General features: G+C 45.8%; 1 protein-coding gene across 2 annotated transcripts in view; it reads left to right on the plus strand.

Moving 5' to 3' along the window:
* The first annotated feature begins 1866 nt into the window (after positions 1–1866).
* Positions 1867–23707, plus strand: part of LOC119185476 (neprilysin-1) — a 63400-nt gene continuing 41559 nt past the window's right edge. The window contains exons 1-2 of one of the 2 annotated variants that reach the window (XM_075881614.1): positions 1867–1974; positions 5796–6071. In XM_075881614.1, coding sequence (XP_075737729.1) covers positions 5802–6071 — 270 coding nt within the window. In that variant the 5' untranslated portion in view covers positions 1867–1974; positions 5796–5801. Of the gene's footprint in view, positions 1975–5742; positions 6072–23707 lie in introns of those variants that run through there. The other variant, XM_075881613.1, reaches the window with a different exon arrangement.

Below are 23707 nucleotides of genomic sequence, written 5' to 3' on the forward strand. Positions count from 1 at the left end.
CCCATGTAAAGAACTTCTATTTTGTATATATGTCTTTTCTTATTTCTTGATTTCGGGAGTTTTAAATAAGTGAAGCGCGGGAAGTGATTGACTTGCGTTCAGCGCTTGCCTGTGCTCCTTCGCACCCTTCACTCAGCGATATTAGAAGTTGGATTCCGCTCAGTTATCTCGCTCGGTTGGTGTGTCAGTTACGAAAAAGATAAAGACAGAAAACTGTGGCGGGCAGAGGACGGAAGCCGCAGCGGGGAAAAAATGTTAAGAAACTTTTATGACCCATTGCCCAACCAGCCAGCGCACCTGAAAAAAGGCATGAGCGCATTCCGCTTGCATGCGAAAAGGGAAAAGAGTGCTTCCGCAAGAACCCTCGTCCTCTCAATTTTTCGCCCATTCTCTCTTTTTCGGGACAGCACCAGTCACGTCATGAAAAAAATTTTCTGTTCATGATTGGTTTCTAGTAGGATACCCGGCAACCGCAGGTGGTAAAATCGGTGCTGCCGCTGCCGAGAGCGAATACAAGGGAGGTATAGGGAGTTTCTACACTCTGGCTATGCGTTACTCAGCTGTTCGATCACGAGTTCAGTCGTGGCCGTGGCGGCCTTAATGGGATTTAAAAATAACGAAATAAGGAAGAAAAAAAAACGTATATACAAAATACAAGTTCTTTGCAGGAATATCGAGTTTTTTTATTTGTAAAAACTTGTGGAAGCCAACAAATGCGAGCATTCACATCAACCTCACTCCTTTCAACAGAATTTTAGGATGCCCGGCAGCCGCTACTGGCGTGCATGTTTTTTGGAACCGAAAATAGCCCTTAGTTTCTTGGGCCTGGCATCCCAACGAATCAACGAATGGAGTGCTTCACTATTCTTGCTATCTCAATTGTATTATTCTTGCGATAGTAACTACATGGACACTCTCAGCTGGTTTGTTTTTGCCGTCTTCGTTGTCATCGCCGTGATGTCCCATATATATATATATATATATATATATATATATATATATATATATATATATATATATATTTATATTTTTATAGGCGACGAAGAAAAATACTTGAAAAATATACTTGGCGACACGTGGCATCAACCACTCGGCCACAGAATCACACGCCATTGAGCATACTAACGGTGAGCTATTTATATGCACAATTTGACGGTGATGGTGTACGCTGACCTAGTGGGTATATCAGTGTGTTTTTCCAATACCACCGAGATGATGCGAAGCACGCTCGGCACCCAGTTCATTGAGATGCGTTGACTCGTCAACCTGTACCTTGCCTTATACGGGAACTATTCGCCCATGCCTGTGCGTGTGCTTATCTTGTTATGCGGCAGTTTGTATGTACAGTCGACCACTAAGTTCGCGGACCACGCAAGCGCGTGCCAAACAGCCTCTCCGTGCCACCGAGTGGTGCGGCTTGTACCGTTGACCGCAGTTGTGGGCCGGAAACAGGTCGTCTTCTTGTTCGCTGGCCTTTCAGTTTTCCACTGCAGCGTGGCGCATTGTTAGTTCGCGGTTTTCACGCGAAGAGCTTATCTGCAGTATGACCACACACATTGCCGTTTTCATAGGAGGATCGAAACTACCACGGGGTGCCTCAAACGACGTTCCGTTGGCTATAGGTGTGACTTTGTGATAAAGATTGCGACTGGTAACAGTTATGCTCACAGACTGCTTTCCAGGCATAAGCTCGTAGACGCAGATGTCAATGGCGCGTCGCGTTGAAAAATATTTGTACCCAGTCGAAAAAGAGACAGGCCATCGATAGGTGACCGGTAAAATAAGCAATCACAGGGTACTGTGGGATACGACTGCTTCCGGTTCGACGCACCACGTGAGCAGCGGCATGCGCGCATTTCTGTACCGCTTCGTTCTAAAAAGCATTTCTCCGTGCCATGCCAGTGCTTTAAAAGTTGGTTTTTTGTTTCTCTTATCCGTCACTGCAACGATGACAAACTGCGAAAGCCATAAACGGTAAGGAAACTTTTTTATCACACCAAAATGACCTGCAATGCCTTTATGCTGCTCGGGGGTACTGCCAGTTTGGCTAGCAGATCAGTCGATACGCAGGACATCTTTCATTGCATGATACGTTACTGCAGATACAAAAAATCACCATTTCAAAGATCTTAGGGGATAGGGTTGACTGTATCAGTGTGCTAAGAGTTTATTTCGGAGTCGCTGCTTCGGCCGACATCGTTGGTCGATCGGCATGAAGCGCAGCGTTTACTGAGCGCGTTGAGATGTCTTTTTTTTCTAGCCTTCAGCGCGCTGTAAGATGCATTTTTAGTCGAAGCCAGATGCTTATGTCAACACTGATCTTGGTCAAGCTGCGTGGCATGGCAGCAAATAACTAATAAAGTCAGACATAGACGGCGCCGAAGAATTGAAACCCTGCGCTTGTTTAACGCACTTCTTCTTTGTGTGCTGTCGTGGCGCAGTTTTACCAAGATAAACGCTTACGATTTCATCCAGCCCTTCGCGTAAACTTACTCTTGAGTGAAGCTTTCGCGTTTTTTGTCATATATGTGGGTGCAATGGCCGGCGCTCATCTCATATGGCAGGTAAATTTTACCTGCGCGTTCCCATAATAGCTTTGCTAGGCGCGCCTGAGCGACAATTTATTTTTCGATATACTATTCGAAGCAAATTTATCCGTAATCTTTTCAATAGTGCGGAATACACGCGTACCTGTGATAAAATGGTCTTCGCACACTCTGGCTCCAACGTTCGGTACCCAAAGGCTACCTGTTGCTGTGGCCTTCTTCACAGCCACGGCCCACCTAATTTTTCTTTCTTCGTTCCATGGGAATCCATGCATGCGTTTGCTTTCTACGCTCGAGTTGGAGCAGCCAACGGATGAACAATGGTTTAGCAGGACAAAAGTAAATGGGTGACCGCGCGCGCGAATCCCGAATATACTGAGGCTTACGGCGAAGTGGTTCGCCGTCGTCTTCTCTCCTCGAAGCGGAAGCCGGCCACAGATGGTGCATTCCGCAATTCCTCGCTGTTTTACTGGACCTATTAGAGGAGGGGTTCTTTTAAGGCGATGCGGTGCTGTCGACCGCCGCTGAAGTAACGGAACTGTCGTGAAGAAGCTTTCGGCCATGCACTCGCATGGTCCGTAAACTTTTGTGGTCGACTTTAAGCCGTGTACTTTCGTCGGAAAGATTGCGTTTAGGTTACAGAGTGTACAAAGGTCATTTCTTTTGCTGCATAGGCCCCGTTTGCGAAAGAAGTGCGCTGTTCAAACACTGTGGAGTAACAACTGTGACACTTGTAGTTTGCGATCGTCCTATGTATACACTCTTGGCAAAAAGGTTGTAGTACTTGCTAACTTTAGGGTAGTTATTGTTTGTCACATATGTTACAACCCTGGTAGTAAGGGCAGTTAGTAACGGTGAAGGTGGTAACAGTTACTACCTTTGCTGTTACAACCAGCATTCAGTAAATGTTACAACCCTAGCCGTTACCACCCATGGGTAGTAACTTTTAAAGGTTTCTAGAAAAAAGTAGTGAAGAATACTACCTTGTTCATTCATTTTGTCATATTTCGTCACTGCTAATGTTGGTCAATCAATGTCTCATTACTAGACAACTTCAGGTAATGAAGCGCGGTGTGCCATGAACGCGAAGAATACATAGACCTAACGAGTTCCCTATTTTTTACAGGTACATGTAGTACGAAGTGAGCGTGGGGTATATATAGCCCGTACTTTGCAGGAGCATCTCTGGCACAGGGGATCACTTGTGTTTCAGGATTAATTATAACAAACTTGAACCTCTGTCACTATATTACACTACCTGATTATGTGTGTTTGGTGACGTAGCACAGGAGTTTTAATCAACCCTATAAATATTATATATCATATTTATACATTATAAAGAGGTCACAAAAAGGCAATATGTACAGTGGCAGGAAAAAAGTACCGAATTCATTCTCACTACATTTGATTGCTTCATACGGCTAATATATCAGCGTTTAAAAGGTAATAATCATTTTTGGGGTTAGACCCGCCAAAACAATGATAATATTTGAAGAGACGCCGCAGTGGATTATATGTGACCGCCTTCGGGACTAATTGTGACCGTCTGGTTATATCGATATGCCGGTCTTGTTAAATTGTGCTGTAATCTGCTGGCCCGCAGGCCGCGGGTTCAAATCCCGGCAGCGGCGCCTGTATTTAAGATGGAGGTGGAAATGTTGTAGGCCCGTGTGCTCAGATTTGGGTGCACGTTAAAGAACTTCAAGTGGTCGAAATTTCCTGAGCCCTCTATTACGGCGTCTCTCATATTCATATGGTGGTTTTGGGACGTTAAACCCCACATATCAACCAACCAACTTGTGCTGTATTTTACTGAGTTTGTTTTAATTGTCTATTACAACTCGTGTGTCACTTGCTCATGGTTCGTTAACTTGTACTTCTCCGTTTCGACAATATCAGAATCACGTTCACATATCTCGGTTGCGTTAATTCAAAAGAAAATGTATTTTATTGATCAATGGATATCTTCTGCTTTATTTTTCCGCTTAATGATAATACGTCAAGACGATTCCTCTCATAGAATCGCAATCACACATTATTTTGGATTAGATATTCAACAGCCGGGTAGCAAAAATGTAGTAACGGGGCAAGAAAGGTATTAACGGCTGCAAATACTATGTCTTTCATTCCACTTGCGAACTGTTTACTAAAGTAGGTGGTAAGCAGGTTAAGAAAATTTAGTAACAGCTGCAGCTGGTAACTGTTTACTAACGTAGGTAGTAAACAGGTAGAATAAGGGTAGTAATGGTCGAAAAATGGTAGTAACCACTGCAGTTACTACCTATTCGATTGCAATTGCTACCTTTTAATTACCATTTCTTCGAAAGTGTACCTGTGACTACGTTTCATATGTGTCTTGCGTTTATCAGCATGCTTGAAATTTTGATTTTGCTTACTATTGTTCACGTGACTATTCAATTTGTTGCTATTGTATTTAGTGCTTCGGCTTTGCGGTGATACTGTGACCTTTTGGCTCCGTGTTGGGTAGTTTAACTACTTGAATACTTATATTTTCAAGTTAATGTCATCGGCAGTATGTGCACAGCCCTAATATTTATATACTAATTCAAATTTTGATGCTTTTCGGCTTTATACCTCGTTGTGTATGGTGCTATAGGTATTAGTTAATTTGAGCATCAGAGAGTCTGTAGGACCCAAACGAAAAAAATGAGTAAAATGTGAAAGAAGAAACCTTTGTAGAAAACAGCCCCTGAACCACTTTATATGCGATTCAAGGTTTGCGAAATTATGCCCTAATCGAGCTTGCGTCTGCTTTCACGTGACTTCGCTGTGCGGCGCTACAAAGAGCATCCATTACCATCAGGACTTTCGTGGCGCCTATACATTACAATAGAGTACACTTGGTCAGCTACAAAGTGAGACAGCTGGAAGTGTGTCCGCCCATAAGTTTATCGCTACATTTGTTCCCTTGTCTCTTGGCCAGTGGCCTGCTTTAGGAGAGACGTGCTGTATAGCATACACTTGTAACTGGGGCTGCGTTCTTCACGATAAGCCGCTACATGAGGTGACCCCCATGGTGCTGAGTTAGCCTTGGTAGTGCAGCGTGACTGTGAGCTTAATTTTCTATAGGTTGCATTTTTGTTACTGCATGCATTGTGGGCAATATTCGCGTCGCAGAAAGTGTATCATGCGTGGTGGTCGGAACATTTATATCGCTTTCGGTTCTCAAGTCAGAGGCTGCGTTTGAGGTGACACGACTAATGTATGAAAACGACCTTCCTCTGCCAGGTCATCATGGACGAGGCGTACGCCTTCTCGGCAACGCTTTCCGAATGCTCCAAGAGGATCAGCCTCCAGGATTCGCCCGTGGTGAGCGCCGACATCTGCGTGAACTCACTGCTGCAGCTGGCCCCGGCCGCCCTGGCCCACCTACTGTTGGGTGCCATTGGACACAAGGGCATGGTGAAGCGCTCGGGCGAGATCACAGAGAACATACGCAACGCGTCGGTTCATTCCTTTGAGAATCTCGCTTGGATGGATGCCAACACTTCCAAAGCTAATGTGGTGCGTTCTGGTTTTTTTTTCGCTCTATTGCCGCTCTTTTAGAGGACCTGTTTGCTCTCTAGGTTGTCCGTATGTAGCGACTTTAGGGCTGTATGTCACACTCACAGGCAGCGGGTGCAACTTCTGTCCATTGAAACTTCGAAGATGCCGATAGAATGTGGACTATATCGGCCGACGGTAACATGCCAGTCCGTGCTGCTATCAGGAGCACGTTGACATTGTCTCAGATTTAGCGGTCAGAGCTCCGTAGTGCCAGAAATCGTGTAATTCAGGCGTTCACTCATGCAGGTTTCGGTATAACGTCGCCACTGCTTGCGACGACGCCTATTATGCAAGCAAGCAGTATTAACCTAGGCGCTCACGATGTGGGTATGCTTATAACGCATAAACGCTCCATCGTATTTCTATGTCAAGCGTGGCATGTGTTTTGACGACATCTCAGTTTTTCTCTTACAGTTGTATGCATCCGTGCTGTGTTCCGCACAGTGTCTTGGTAAAGAAATATCGCATGAAGAGCATTTTGTTCATCAGGTGATACGCTTTCACTGTTCACTGTATGAAAGAAGATGCCACAATTTACTACATTTATTTTAAAGCTGAAGCTGTACACAAGTTCGCCTGTAAAGTGTTTCATAACTGGTATTTATTACGCAGTAGAATTTACTCGCAATTATGCGGCAGGTATTTTTTGTACGTCGGCAATTCTAACAGTATCTTGTCAAAATGACGGCTTCTTTACCATCAGCCCTCCAAGATTCCTCTTGGGGCCAGTTGCATAACCAGGCGAAGGCACACTGAACCTGTGCTCCCCCCCCTCTCTGAACACTTTTTTCGGCATGGCATACAGAGCCATTTTAAAGGGGTGCCCCCCTTCAAAATTAAGAACCTCCCGCCCCTTCCTTCGAAAAACATTTTTGCCTACACGCCTCTGCTTGGGACGTAAAATGGGGGAGACGGCTCATTTTTAGAACTCACTAAAATTGGCTAACGTGACTGGACATAAAGGCGTATAAACAGTCAGCAACTAAATAAACATAGTTTATTAAGCAAAATAAATAAAAATAAATACAGGACTCATAGGATGACTTATGGACCAATATGTTACTGTTGTATTATTAAATTACATTGCACAGCATACACGTAAAAAGAAATATAATTCAAGAACGGTCGCTACCGACACAATAAAGAAGCGAATAATTTCTTAAAAAAGCAAAATCAAAGATGAGCAGTAGTTAACCCGAAAACTGCTGAACCTGAGCCGGCAATAAACCACGAAATATCGCGTGGTAATTGGGCAACGATGACCAATGCAGGTAGTCAATTCGATTATATTGTTGCGATGGGTAAGAGAGAGTCGCCTAAAGTTGCTTTAGCACGAAAGTAGCATGTTCGCTGTTGTTTGTGCAAATCTTTGACCTAAACCAGGGCACATGCTTTTTTTTTAAGTGTGGAGCACTCGAGGGGCCCGGCTTTTCGTCCAGTCTTGCATATCACGTGGCGTGATCACGCTCGCAGTAAAGTGCTCAATACAGGCCATGACAAGGTTACCAGTGCGCAAACCTTCGTTAAAACGAACAAACTATCACAAGTTGACCATTGCGACACGCTGTTTGAGCCCGAAGACACACGAAAACCACAGGTATATAAACAACTGCGCTTCTCAATGTCAACTAACTACAACCAGCTATAGCCCCTACTCTGGCCCTTCTATCTATAAACTAATGTATATACATTCAGCAGAAATACCAAAGAGTAATAGCATGTACATAAAATTCGATAATGTGCTTCGGAAACATAGTGCTGACTCCTACGGGGCGAAAAATAGGGCCCCGCTAGCTCAGTGACGAGCGAATGTCCCTGTATCGGCGCTGCACCGCTACATTGATGTAGCAATGAAGGGAAGGCTAGAGAACTAGAGTGGGCGTCTGCCTACGCCGAAGAATATAGTCCCATAATTGTGTCGGTGTATTTTATTTGGAAAATATTTCTAGGAAACCATTGCTTTATTTTCTACGGGATGCTGTTCATAAAAAGACGCAGGAAGCACAAAGGGGACATTCGTATTCTTTTACTTGATGCAGTGCAAATTCGTGTTTTCGCACGTTTGAAAATGTCACACGTTTTACGTGAACCTCACAGCCAAAATGGCGTATCCGTCTCTAGGTGGAGCGCTCGTCACTCTCCAGCTATTCCGATGACTCGCCGAAGGAGCCTCCGACAAGTTTCACTGACAAATGACTGTCTCAATAGATGTATAGTGACTTGTATACAATGTTGTTATTAGAACATGGCCGTCATTCAAAGCGCGAGCCGAAACGGAGTACTTCACGTAGGAGTACATGTACAGTAGCTCCACCCCGTAGCTTTCTCTTCGTTGCCAAGAAAAGTTGTCCGCGAGTATAGGTGACTACATATAATAAGGGAAACACCCTGATATAACTCGCTAAAGACGACGCCTATTGCAACGGCCCTAACAAGCAAGAAGTTGATCAAGCACTGCAAAAAAGTAGAGCACATGTCGGACACTGAGTATGTGAATCTGCCTAACAAGCTTCTACTCATGCTGGGAAACTCTATTTGCTTACCTGAAACATTGGCGTCATTCACGCAATGAAAAAAAGGGCAGTGGAGGCTCTATTAACGTGAATCTCTAGGTACCCGTGCGACGCACTTCCACAGGTTTCACAGCAGTGCCAGTAAATGAGCTACCATACGTTTTATTTGTCATTTTTTGTGTGCGAGCTAATCAGTATGCTGCAACGGGACCAAAAGCAGCCGCAGTCAGCAAGGTCCGAAAGAATCGGCTTAGGACACTTCGCTTTAACAATTAGCTGATTGAAAACTAGGAGAAACGAGGAGCCCCATTCCCTTCGGAGGCGGAAATTTAAGCCAACATACAATAATGCAAAGGAAAGCATGGCGCAAGTTACATTGTTACAGTTAATGAAAATGTAAAAATGCTAGATTTAAGAGAATTGAAGGTGTACGAAGCAACTTACCCCAGGGGAAATAAAAACGTAACACGTCCTTGTAGTTCAGCTAAACCTCGGTATAACGAACAATGATACAGTGATTTATCAACTATATTGAAATAAATGCAAAGTTTGGTTGCTTACGCTTCGTTTCAAGGGCATTCTTATTTTTAAAATAACGCAGAGCCCATAACACAACAGACACCCTGATATCAGCCGCAACAATATATATATATATATATATATATATGTATATATATATATATATATATATATATATATATATATATATGTATATATATATATATATATATATATATATATATACATATATATATATACATATATATATATATATATATATATATATATATATATATATATATATATATATATATATATATATATATATATATATATATATATATATATATATATCTTGTAACGGGGTTAATTTGCAACGCAGAAAGCGAAGCAGTCAGCAGCGTCCGGCCAAGCGCAGCAAGCACGAGCTTATGCTGATGGCGATGCCCCTGATGCGCCGAGAAACGCCACTGAAGCTCCTCTTCTTCACTACAATCGCCCTCCGCACAAAAAGACGCCATCCTGGCGGATTAAGGAGAAAAAACGACTAATGGGTCGTAATATGGCTTGAGACGAGAGACGTGGACAGTGTCGCGGCCGCGGTAGCGTAGGTCTGTGGATGGGATGATGGGCTCCACGATATAGTTGACGAGTTACGTTTGCTCTACAACGCGGTATGGCCCAATGTATTTGGGAAGAAGTTTTGCGGAGCGGCCAGGCGCGGTAGCAGGTGCCCGAAGCCATACTAATGAACCAGGTGGAAAGTTTGGAGCCGAACGGTCCCCGGTCTGGCGGGATTGCTGCTGCCACTGGTCCTCGGTAGAAAAAGAGCGGGCAAGCTGGCGGCATTCTTCAGCATGTCGGGCAGCTTCGGACAGAGTTGTACTTTCGGACTCATAAGGTTTATAAGGAAGGATAGTGTCTACTGTATTTGAAGGTTCTCGTCCGTACAAAAGAAAGTATGGCGAAAACCAAGTAGTAGCTTGTACGGCAGTATTATACGCGTAGGTGACAAACGGGAGAACTTGGTCCAAATTTGATTGATCAGAGGCGACGTACATCGACAGCATACTGCCAAGAGTACGGTTGAAGCGCTCCGTCATGCCATTTGTTTGAGGGTGGTACGCTGTACTTGTGCGGTGCACGATTCGGCAATCGTTGAGTAATGCCTTCAAGGCGTCAGAAAGGAAGGCACGGCCTCTGTCACTTAAGAGCTCGCGAGGGGCACCATGACGCAGAATGAAACGTTGCAACAGAAACGTTCCAACGTCACGGGCTGTGGCAGTCGGCAGCGCGGCTGTTTCGGCATAGCGTGTCAGATGGTCTATCGCAACAATAATCCAGCGATTACCAGCTAGAGTTGATGGTAGTGGTCCGTAAATGTCAATGCCGACGCGATCAAAAGGTCGACTAGGACAAGGAAGGTCCGGCCAAGCGCAGCAAGCATGAGCTTATGCTGATGGCGATGCCCCTGATGCGCCGAGAAACGCCGCTGAAGCTCCTCTTCTTCACTACAATATATATATATATATATATATATATATATATATATATATATATATATATATCGTTCGCGTGGGGCTCATAACTCAAATGACATCATAAAAACATAATAAAAAAAGCATTCGCAACCACAATTTTCAAAAATTGTTTGAAAAGTGGTGGAACTCTAGATTATTCACTGCTTGAAAGAAAAAAAGAAATAGAAGCTTGAAGAACGCGGATTGAGCTTTGATGAGTAGAACGCGATAGCGTGACCTATAGTCCCTGGCGCATCGCCTTCTCTGTTGCTAGCCCGTCTTCGGTTCTCGGTGCATGTCGCAACCATTCCACAAAGAAACGAAAGACAATGCATGTAACATTGGCCGTTTCAAACGACTGCAGAATATCTACTGCAAGTATAGTTACTAGAGTGCCCGCTGCGCCGTAATTGTTCCTTTTGCGAATCAGGGAAGGGCCCACTGCACGTCCGTATATAGGAATACGCGAACCAATAGAGCTGCTCTCTGTTGATGCTTTTGAAAGTGATGATGATTTAACATATCTGAGCGCTGTGAAATCGGTGGGCCTTTAAAACAGCCATTCGTTGCACAATTCATATTTTGTCACGTCTGGCATGGCTCATCGCTCATGTCACGCAATATTGCATGCTTTAAGGAGATGCTTTCCACTACATGACATTCACATATTTTTTTTCCGCAGCAGTTTGAAGCAGTATCATGGCTTACTTGTGGGACGCCTGCTTGCTATCCCGGCGGCTTTAGTTTGATGCCTAATTGAACCGAAAACTTTTCCTCCAACCGGAAATAACAGTGTTGCTGAATTTGCCTTACTTATTTGATTAATATTTAAATTTCTCGCTTTTATGTCACCGACAAGATGACGATCACTCGTTCACAACCAAAGACCCCGATACGGACGCTGGTGCAGGTATTTTTTCAAAACGATCTATTTAACGCTATCGCGTTAGAAAGTGCATTTCACTGGTTGCGTCCACCTATGAACTTAAGTCTTAAATGCCAGAAATAGACAAGTAAGGATTACCTCATGTATGAGAGCTTGCAAGCCTAGACTTATACGTTTTGTATCTGACATTTTTGCATGACCCAGATCGTCAATTTGTAACAGCTTATTGTTAAACTGTAACAACAAATGTTGAATATAACGAACTAATTCATGGTTGCGGTGCTATTTCGTTATACCGAGATTCCACTGTACACGACATGGCCTCGTGCTCATTTCAGCTAGGGGACCACCGTTAAGTATAATTCCGCAATTACCCTGACCGGGAAAAGGTCGAAGCGGGGTAGGAGCATAAAGGGACACTAAAGTCAACTAATAAATTGACGTTGATTGTTGAAATGGCGGCACGAAATCCTCATAGTGTTACTTTTGTGTCAAAGAGAGGCCTATTTTGAAATAAAACCATATTTTAGTGGCCCGCATTGGTTTGGTGCACTTCAAATTACCCGCCGCAAAAAGCGAGCAGATCGGACCGACTCACGTCACTGTTGCCGTGCGCAACGTTGCCCGACTTTACTGCGCTAGTAGCAGCAGACCGAAAGCAGTGGGAGCCACAGCAGCAACAACGGCCTTGATCAATTTTCCTTCATTGGCTGCGAATTTGCAGACGCTTTTGTTTCAACGGACCCTGCTAGATAGCACCACCTGTCCCGTGTAACCACGCGAAAATTGAATTTTTGAACCACTCGCGCATTTCTCCACCGTGACGTCCGGTGGTTCCTTTTCCATGAATCAAGCGGAAACGAACAAGCAGCATTTTATTGCATCTCTTGATGCACGGAAGATTCTTTATTAGTGCGTTTAGATGAATTACTAGTGATTATTCGTAGGCGGTCCGTCTGATGTCATCAGGATCATTTTTAAAATGTCCTACTGCAGCGCTTGTGTTCTTGTGCCTTTAACATAATTTCTCGGTTAGTCGGGCAATGTTGAAGATAATATTGTCATTCTAGGTGTTGTCGTACACTCAGCTTTCACCCTGACGTAAATTGTTATTGGACTGTAGTGTCCCTTTGAGGGGCCTGAACCTTAGGTGAGCTTATGTTGCCATTTGGAAGGAAGCCTCTCATGTATGGACCACCTCTGTATGGCACTTGGAGTGAGGATCTGAGAAAAACTGTTAGTTCATCGGTCATGTTTAAACAGAGTGTGACCGCATGGGCTGCCTCACGAAACAAACGCTTGAGATCAGTCATGTTTGGGTAGATCACGAACATACTTTTACAAAAAAAACTATGAAATGTAGAGCGCCACGTGTTGTCCAGGACACTATACAGAGAGAAGCTCACGGGCCACATAGGGTCCGTGGCCACGTGTTTAAGACTCTTGGTATACGGGATCGATGCTGAGTTACCGCTGCACCGCTTTTCTGCCAAATTTCTTGAACATTTATGAATGTGTGACAGATATGTAACTCTAGTGTTAATCATTGTTACCATTCACAGCCATGGCTAGGAATGCGCAAATTTGTGTCTATATGTGACGTTCAAGGCTCCATGTTCTTGCGAACGTCTACCTTGTTTGGAATTCCGCGGTAAACAGGAGGCTTCTGCACAATGTACAAACGGGTCCACTGTTAAAGGGAACAGCTGCGTGAGCAGCATGTTTAGATTTCGCTATCTTATAGAATCATATCGGCTTAGATATGCATAAGGCTACTGGTGGTTGAAAGTTCCGACTCCTCTTGACAGACTATTGACTTGCATGAAGATTGTTTCCTAATGCACTTGCTCTTAGAAAGACAGAAATATTGATGGTGTGCGTTGGACAGTTTCCTTTAACAGTGGACCATAGTGTACATGCAGAGTATAAACAAGATGCCAGAAGGAAACGCCTAAATTATTGAAAAATTAAAAATGAGAAAAAAAAGAACTAATCGCACAGGAGCGGATGAAAAGTATTGTGAACGTGGACGGAGTTCCGGCACACTTGATGGACCCGGTGGCGGTGGACAAGGTCTACGACTTTCTTCCCTCCTTCGCACCGGACGACGGGGCCTTCGGGCGGCAACTGCTCGAGGCGCGCAAACACCGCTTCGAGAAACTTCGGCGCATGATGTACCACGACCCGGAGAAAATCAAGCGGCGCAGCGAGATAGCGCTGTCCATCCTGGCTGTGAACGCCTATTACACACCCGTCTTCCACGTCATTGTCATTACCGGCGCCATAATGCAGGCAAGTCTTGCGGCTCTCAGATCTTAATGGTTAGAAACGGGCCCAAGTGGTAGTTTTGCGGATAAACAAGTCTGTGGGTTACAAGTGTATGGAATGAAACTCCTTTTAGAAGGCATTACAGCGTGTGCAATCGAATGCAACTGGAGGCCAGGGTTTAAAAAAGTGGCCAACCGCAAATGAATGGAATCAACTATACACACACCTTGCCGCCATATGTTATTCATTTTACGCGTAAACAGTTATCTTCCTCAGATCAATTATGCAATTTTTTTTGTAGACACTTTAAGTCAAACTGCGTTTCATTGCGTTACATACAGCATTCTAAAATGACCGATCAAATGCATTGCTCCAAAGTATACGCGCTTCGTGGGCACTTTGTTCCGGCGTCTAAAGAAATGCCGCTAAATACGAAATAAATTAATGGAGCTACGCTCATGCAATACCCTATTGCACCACTCTCAACCACGCTTCGAGCGAAAGAATCATCTGCTCTATACCATACGATTTGATTACGAGGCACACCGCAGTAGTCTTACGGATAATATTTAACCATCCAAGGTTCTCAAATGTGCCTAAAAAGTGGAGAACATGGGCGTCTTTTGTATTTCGCCTTCGTTGAAATGCGCTCGCTGTGTCAGAGGATTAAATACGCGCCCTAAATGTTAACAGAGCCGTATCTCCTCTGCTCAGACTCTACAGTTCTTCTGTAAAGTTCAGAGGACGTCTGCTTAATGCTAAGTATTACGTTTAAAAAGGCATGAGGATTGGGCGAGTTGATTTTTACTTCATGTTACAAGAATGTTTGAATACAGAAGACTTCGGGGTGCATCTCACAAGGCGTACGTCAGCAAGAGATTTCTACACACAAAAAATAATAATCTCCCATTTTGCAAGGGAGGGTATTATATAGGTTCTGTTCATGCTGAATAAAGTTCTTATGCAAAAGTAAAAACCGACCACGAAACATTTTCTCTTCATTTTTGTTTCGTTTTAGTTTGCAAGGTTTATTCGTTAAATGGGAATAAGGCCTTCCATAGGGGATTCACACAGATGAATTCGTGACTTAAAGGGCATGCAGCGTCCTTATTACATGTTCTCACGAATTATCTAGCTTGCTGATATACTCTATAGTACAGAAGAAAAGGGAATTACCTGCAATATTAGTTCGTGGAAGAAGATCTCTTACTGACTTTAGAAACAAAAAAATTCCGATTTCAGTCCTATATATATATATATATATATATATATATATATATATATATATGGGATATGGCACAACGGGAGCGTTGTCAACAAGGATAAATATATTTATTTCCCAACAGTTTCGGGAGGGGTCCTCCCTTCATCAGGGGATGAGTTATACTGACATGAGCTTCCAAACTTCGTTGCTGCCGCGTCCCTCTCGCCTTGAAAGATGTTTGCGAGAGTGAGAGGGAACTAAAAAAAGGAAAAAAACAAAAAAGGGGGAGAAAAAAGATGAAAAAAAGAAGGAAAAGTAAGAAAGTAAAAGAGAGGAAGAACCACTGTCAACCACTTCCTCTCTTTTACTTTCTTTCTTTTCTTTCTTTTTTTCGTTTTTTTCTCCCCCTTTTTTGTTTTTTTTCCTTTTTCTAGTTCTTTCTCATTCTCGCAAACATCTTTCAAGGCGAGAGGGACGCGGCAGCAACGAAGTTTGGAAGCTCATGTCAGTATAACACATCCCCTGATGAAGGGAGGACCCCTCCCGAAACTGTTGGGAAATAAATATATTTATCCTTGTTGACAACGCTCCCGTTGTGCCATATCCCATACCTTCACGAAGACTAACTGACTAACTGGCCCATTGAATTATTACTCCCACTATATATATATATATATATATATATATATATATATATATATATATATATATATATATATATATGAAGCTATGATGAATGGGCAACGTGGACTGGCTCATACGCCATGATGTTTATTCTACTCTGACCTCTTCCTGATCTACTTCTAACTCCTGACCATCGCTACCTTCTTACGTTACAGGATTTCCCCGGAAGAAGTCGCGTCAGACACTTAACAAACAACAAAAACGGGTGTTAAAGCGAGCGAAAAACGTCAAAATGCACCGTAGTTCCGCTTCAGAAGGGAGCTCCTTAACTAGCACAAAAAATCCAGAGCAGAGGGAAACAGTCCAGCCATATCTAATAGAATTTGGGTGGACGAGGCTGGCTGTTGCGTCCTGGATGGCATAACCACACCTTGGAGATCTGCACTGTTGATCACATCGGTTGAGTTCTTGTGAGGAACGCGTAAGGTTGGGAGTCCCTGTTGCATTTCAGGTTCGAATGTCGAAGGCGTCGAAATGTGTGTCGTGGTGGGAACAGACGGTGTGCTTCCAGTTTGCGAGTGCGATGGTCGCGGCTGATGGAATGGTGTCTTAGCCTCTGCGTTCCACAGATGATGCCTTTTCGTATCTTTCGTCGTTTTCTGTGGTTTCGGAGCTGTAATTGTAGCCGCAGTCTTGATCTCTTGTGTAAAACGCGTTTGTGGCACCGATACTTTATGCGTATATGCATCACGTCTTGAGTTTGCTTTAAGAGGCTCGCTTTGCGTCGTCGTCCTTGTTGCCGTATTTGTTGGAGTGTCTTGAACCCCGAGACTCGCTTTTGCTGGCATTGCTGTGGTTGTACTGGAACGTGCTGAGGTGGGAGTGCTTCTTGAACATCATGCCGGTTTTCTTTACAAATTGCTGTAGTGTCCAGTCCACAGCTGGTAGTCTGTGGGCTGTTGTAACGCTTTTCAGGCAGTGAAGTTAATAGGACAGATTTGACTGGGAGAACGTCAGAGGCGCCTGCGACAGCATTCATTACGTAGGCTTCTGGCACCTGGTAACCTGTAAGAGGTGCTTCCGAGCCTTCTGTGTTTGAGCTTTCAGATGGCTGTGCTCTCAATGGCAACACCACAATAGGCGTGGTTGGGTCATTCTGGATGGGAATGACTGTCTTTTTGTGCAACGAATGATGCGAGCTCTTCTGGCGCATGAAACTGAACTGTAAGTCCCGGGCTTGACTGAGTATGCTCCGAGCTTCTCTGCTCTATTCCCACCATAGTGAGCATGTCAGACATGAGTTGCGCGTTGTGAGCGACCGAAAATCCACGTAATGGAAATGCAGGAGGTTGGTCAATGCGTGAAGGTTGCTTTTGACTGGGATGGTCGAGTGAGGTTGTCTGTGGATGGTGGGTTATAAGCGAGTCTTCGTCGTAGTCGTCGCTCTATTCTTTGAACCAAACGATCATTTCTTTTTTGATAGTTTCCCATGACTCGTCGTTTTCAAATATGTGGGTGTGGTAGAATTTCAAGGCCTCACTGGAGACGTAGTCGGTAAAGTTGATGATCTTCTCCCGTTCCGACCATGATGCAGCGGTAGCTCGACAGGTCGAACCAGTCTTGTACGGGTCCATCGTCCACTGCTCTGGTTTACCTGGGGATGGGAAGTTCAGAAGATGCTTCTAACATGATGCTGGTTTTCACGCACTGCCATTTTTGCAACCCGGCGTCACGGCAATTAACGGGCGACGTACAACCCCGCTGACCGTGGGAACGGCGGGCGAATGAAAGAGAGCCGGGAAGAGCAGAATGGAGGGTTCTTCGAACGTCGCCGCTGACGTTTGATCCTTTGTACGTACGGTGGCATCTGCAGGGTCGTGGAAGGCCGCGATGTACCCCGAACAAGGTTTAGACTACGGGACGCACCGGCTGAGAGCCAAACAGTCTGACCATTCCCACGGGAAAACTTCTGGTGGCCAAGCCGTATAATAGCACCCCAACAGGTTGTCACTCTGGCTAAGTTGAGGGCCCTCTCCTAATTAAAAAGGGGTGGGGTCAGTTTATTTTTGGGGCAGAGTTTCCCAACATGAAACGCGCATGATTGGACCCATGTAGAAGTCTCTTGTCCCCAAGAAAGAGAGCGAGGGGACACGAGGGGGATTTAAGCGCAGGATTTTGCCCTGCTAGGCAGACTAGTCGCTGACCAACATGGTTTAGAAACAGATACAAGTATCTCTTCTAGAAGTTTTTAGTGTAGTTCTGTATCGGCTGGCCACTTAAACCTAGCCGTACGTCTAGTTGTGATGCGATATTAACATCTGCAACGTAGACATCGGGACTTCGCCTCGGGTTAGCTCAACCTGCCCGAAGTCACCTGCAAGCACTAGCCTCCCGGATCCACCTGCGTTGCAACACCGCCGACATCGCAGTCGTGCCAGAACTCTCTTCGACTTCTCGCAGCCGATCGTCGGAAACGCAAAGCTGCCGGTCAGCACACGTATGCCTTCACCTGTTTATATCTTCTAACTTTCTCCTCCTTAGTTCTATTGTTGTTAGTTTGTGTAGTTTGTAATAGTTCTCTCTCGTAGGTCGATTTATTGTTTTTATATGTAGTTTTTGTTGTATCAAGTGTTGATGTATTTTGTCAGTTGTATTGAAGTGTTGTTCTAGATCCCGTGTGCTGCAATATCACTAGAGTAAAGTTTGTTTTGTTTTCTCACGTCTCTGATCTGTTCACTGTCTCTTCTTGCGTACAGAACGAACTAACCTGCTGTCATTCCCGTCGCCGACTTCGCGCTGGCGACGCTAGAGTGGCAGCTTGTAACAAAACTGGCGTCCGCGACGAGGACGTTCCCTACAAGGGTACAGTGAGGGGTGAACGAGAACCGTGCGGACAGCGTGGCGATAGAGCCACACAGTTAAAGCGGTTGCATCTTGCATATGATTGCGCTGTTTATAGTGGCATTATAGTGACAGTTTGCAGTATGGAGTGTAAAGATTTTGATAAGTGGATCGCGCACGGTAAACAGTTAGGCCTCGAGGGCGCCGAACTGAGACAATGGCTTAAGGAGCAGCAGGAACAGGTGCAGGCGTTAGCCAGAGAAGAGTGGGCACTAGCACGGGAGGAAAAAGAAAAAGAAAGGGAGAGAGAGCGCGAATAAAAGGAGAGAGAGTGCAAAGAAAAGGAGAGATAACGCGAAGAAAGGGAGAAATAACGAGAAGCGGCAAGGGAAGCGGCAAGGGAAGGCGGAGAACGGGAAGTGCAGTTACTGCAATTAAAGATTCGCCTCAGTGAGAGTAGCAGTGTGAGCCGATCTAGCAGTGAGCACGGCGATGCCGGGGAGGAGGCGAGTTTGAGAATACACACAGGTAGACTGCTCGTCACCTTTGACGAAGGAAGGGACGACTTAGATGCGTCTATACGCCGGTTTGAGAGCATCGCTAAAGGGCAAAAGTGGCCTGAAAGCCAGTGGGCGACGGCGCTTTCGACATGTCTTACAGGAGAGGCGCTAAGTGTTTATGACAGGCTACCACCTTCAGATGCAGCGGACTACACCAAGGTTAAAACCGCCCTCCTGAAGGGCTTTCGCTTCACGGCGGATGGGTTCGAGACAAGTTAAATAAGGAGAGGCCAGTAAGGGGTGAAACAGCAACACAGTACGCGGCTCGCTCAAGACAATACTTCGATAGATGGGTTCAGCTGTCCAAACTTCAGACAGAATTCGAGTCCCTCCGCGCATTGTTTAATAGGGAGAGGTTTTTGCATGAATGTGGTTCGAACGTGGCAATATATTTGAAAGAAAGGACGGCGGAATCCCTGGAAGACATGCTTGAGCTGGCAGACCAGTTTTTGGAAGCTCAGGGTGGAGCAAGCCTAGCGAAAACAAAGAAAGATGGTCCCATAACGGACGAGAAGAGGGAATACGAGAAAGGAGGCAAGAGCCACGCACCACTACCACGGTGCTATATTTGCAATCGTGGGAATCACCCACAGCACTTGTGTCGCAACAGACCTGTCACTAATGTAGTCATCGTCTGCTTCAAGTGTGGGAAAAAAGGACATAGGGCAAACGACTGCCGGTCATGAGCAGATAACCCACTCCAGGCGTCCTGCCTCTACGCAGCAAGAAAAACACGTGAAAATCCCATATTCGACGGGTATACCGAGCTTAGGAATGGCGAAAAAGTCCCCGTCGTCAACGCCGTAAGGGTGACACCACCGAAAGATCTGGCTGAGAACCTACAAGTGGCCACAGGGACCCTCCGAGGCACAGACATATCAGTGTTGTGGGATACGGGGTGCAACACAGTAATCGTGCGGAAGAAGTTTGTGAAGGAAGGCGAGCTGACAGGTACAAGCAGACTCGTCTACTTGGTTGACGGAACAGCGAGGATGCTGCCCGAAGCACTGATCAGGGTTGACACCCCCCTCCTTTACTGGCAATCTGACAGCACTATGCCTGCAAGGTCCACTGTATGACCTCATTCTGGGCAATATTGATGGCGTAAGGCCACCTAGTGATCCCAGAAAGGAGACTGAAAACCTGTCTCGACAAAAGGAGTTAAGAGAACAGCCTGTAGCAGCAGCTATCACCAGTTCCCAAGCACATGCACAGCCGGAAAAATTTGCCAAGCTTCGTACACCTGGGACCACGGCGGGATTGCCGGGAGATAACTATGGCTGCGAGCAGAGGGGAGATGCGACACTCAAACAGTGTTTTGAGAAGATCGGCAGGAACCAAACATGCCGAAATGAGAAGGGAAGCGTCGAGTATAAACAAGAACAGGGACTGCTGTACCGACAGTACACAGAGGCCAACGGACGGCTTGTACGCCAATTAGTCGTTCTGCACTGCCACCGAGATGCTGTGCTCAAAACAGCCCACGATGGTATTATGGCAGGACACTTGGGCACGCAGAAAGCAAAGGACCGGATCTCGGAGGAGTTCTTTTGGCCAGGCATCACAGCTGACGTAAAAAGGTTCATCGACTCACGTGACATTTGTCAGCGCACCGTACCAAAGGGCCGTGTACCACATGTTCCACTGAGGAGGGAACCTATAATCGACATCCCGTTCAAGCGAGTGGCGATCGATATAGTGGAACCGATTCACCCGCCCTCAAAGCATGGGAACCGATACATTTTGACTTTTATGGATTATGCCACCCGGTATATCCAGACGCAGTGGCACTCCCGAGTATCGAAACTGAGCGAGTGGCTGAAGCCCTGGTCGAGATGTTCTCCCGATTTGGCGTCCCCCACGAGGTACTGAGCGACCGGGGCATGAACTTCACATCGGACCTGATAAAGGAAGTAGCGCGGCTCCTTTCCATGCGCCAGCTCCACACCACCCCATATCACTCCATGGCGAATGGCTTGGTGGGAAAATTCAACGGCACCTTAAAATTAATGTTGAAGCGCATTTGCGCATCAAAACCGAGATATTGGGACCGCTATCTGGCACCTATCATCTTTGCCTATAGGGAGGTTCCGCAGGCCAGTATGGTGTTTTCACCCTTCGAGCTTCTCTACGGCCGCCATGTGAAGGGACCCTTGGCGATACTGAAGTAGCTGTGGACGAACGCCGACTTGACTGAAGAAGCTAAGACGACGTACCAGCATGTCTTCGACCTTCGGAACCGTTTGGAGGAAACGTGCAGCCTGGCACACCAGTAGTTGGAAAAAGCCGGAGCACGGTACACGAAGCTGTACAATCGAAAGGCGAAGGAGCGGAGTTTCAACCCCGGAGACAAGGTACTGATTTTACTTCCCACCGAAACGAACAAGCTGCTGCTGCATTGGAAAGGCCCTTTTGAAGTCTGGGAAAAGAAAGGTGAAGCTGACTACGTCGTGGACACGGCTGGCGGAAGAAAAATCTTCCTCGCCAACTTGCTGAAAAGATACGAGGAGAGGGACAGCCCCTCCACCAAGGCGTGCAACGTGACATTTGGTGTTGTGGAATCGAGCGAGGACGAGAATATTCCAACACCTGACTGGCTGAAAGTAGAAGGGGAAGAAGACGTGAAGCTCTCCGACAAACTGGACGCTCAGCAGATCGGACAGCTGCAAACAATTGTCAGGGAACACGCTTGTATTTTCTCGGATGTCCCGGGCAAAACTGACTGGGTCCACTGCAACCTGGAACTCACCACGAGTAACCCCGTCCACATGAAGCAATACCCTCTTCCGTTTGCAACGCGAGAGGGTGTAGAGAAAGAGGTGCGGGAGATGCAGAAGCTCGACATCATTGAGAAATCAGAGTCACCTTATAATTCGCCAGTCATTTTGGTAAAGAAACCCGACGGTACAAATCGACTGTGTATCGATTTTCGACGCCTGAACAACGTTCTGGTGGCCGACTCCGAACCTGTGACAAGAACTGACGTGGTGTTTGCTACAGTGGGAAAGAAGAAGTATTTCTCGAAGCTCGACTTCGTGAAGGGCTATTGGCAGATCCCGCTGACCGAAGAGTCTAAAGCGAAGACGGCCTTCTCGATGACATCGGGACTATATCAGTTCCGCTTCATGCCATTCGGCATCAAGACAGCGCCTGCTGTATTTGCTAAGTTGATGCGGAAGGTTGCGGAAGGTATACCCGATGTGGACCATTACTACGATGATGTACTGGTAGCTACGGAGACATGGGAAGAGCACCTGAGGTCTCTGGGACTGCTTTTTAGCGCATACAGAGGGCCGGGCTTACAGTGCGCCCCAGAAAATGCGAACTTGGTGTGGAAGAAATCGACTTCATGGGACACCGAGTTGGCAGGGGCAGATTGCAACCACTGGGGAAAACACTCGACAAGATCGAAGCTGCACCACGTCCTTCAACCAAGCGACAAAACCCGCGCCTTCCTCGGTTTGACTGGGTACTATCAGGAATTTATCCCGAATTACGCAGAAGTCAGCGCCCTCCTTACAGATTTAACCCGGAAGGGTGAAGCTAACTCGGTGAAATGGACAGCAGCCCACGAGGAGGCTTTTCGAAGTCTTAGTATGTCTCTACGGAGCCGATACTACGGCTACCAAATTTGCACCAACCATTCGTACTTCGAACGGACGCATCGGACACAAGTCTTGAAGCAGTACTCATGCAGGCCCACGAAGGCAAGCTCCACCCCACAGCTTATGCCAGCCGAAAGCTGCTTCCACGGGAGGCTTCCTATAGTACCATCGAACGCGAATGTCTCGCGTTGGTATGGGGAATTCAGAAATTCTCCATGTACTTATATGGAGTACCTTTTTGTGTCCAGACAGACCACCAGCCTCTGAGTTATATCCAACAGGCAAAACAGCTGAACGCTCGAGTACTTCGATGGAGTTTACTACTCCGAGTACCAGTTCGCCATTACGCATATTAAGGGTAGCGAAAACGTGGGAGCCGATTACTTGAGCCGGATATAGTTCTTGAGGTCTGGGGAGCATGTTATTTTTTTATTCCTTTCGTCGTTTGTTTTCTGTTTGTATGTGCGTATTTCATTGTATAAGAAGTGTATTTTGACTTATTTTCTTTTTTCTTGGTGCATTGGTTATTTTTTATGTTGTAATGCACATAGAAGAATTTCACTACAGTGGAGGAGCGCACCTGTTCCGTTTTGTTTCGTAGTATACATTCGTGCAGTGTATTCTGTATTGATGGCTGCCGTACACGGCTATTTCTTGTTCTTGTTTGAGGGCTAATTGATATTGTTGCGTGTAACTGAAGCTGCTACTCTAGCAATTGTTTTTTCCCTTTTGTTGTTACTTTGATGCCCTCTGCCCATCTCAACCCCTCTGCCCAACTCAACCCATCTATCGAAGTAATGTCTTCAGCGAGCCGCGTACTGTGTTGCTGTTTCACCCCCTACTGGCCTCTCCTTATTAAACTTGTCTCGGAACCCATCCGCCGTGAAGCGAAAGTGCTTCAGGAGGGCGGTTTCAACCTTGGTGTAGTCCGCTGCATATGTAGGTGGTAGCCTGCTATAAACACTTACCGCCTCTCCTGTAAGACATGTCGAAAGCGCCGTCACCCATTGGCTTTCAGGCCACTTTTGCCCTCTGGCGATGCTCTCAAATTGGCGTATAAACGCGTTTAAGT

Source organism: Rhipicephalus microplus, chromosome X, assembly GCF_043290135.1.
Source record: "Rhipicephalus microplus isolate Deutch F79 chromosome X, USDA_Rmic, whole genome shotgun sequence".
In the NCBI taxonomy this organism is placed as follows: Eukaryota; Metazoa; Arthropoda; class Arachnida; order Ixodida; family Ixodidae; genus Rhipicephalus; species Rhipicephalus microplus.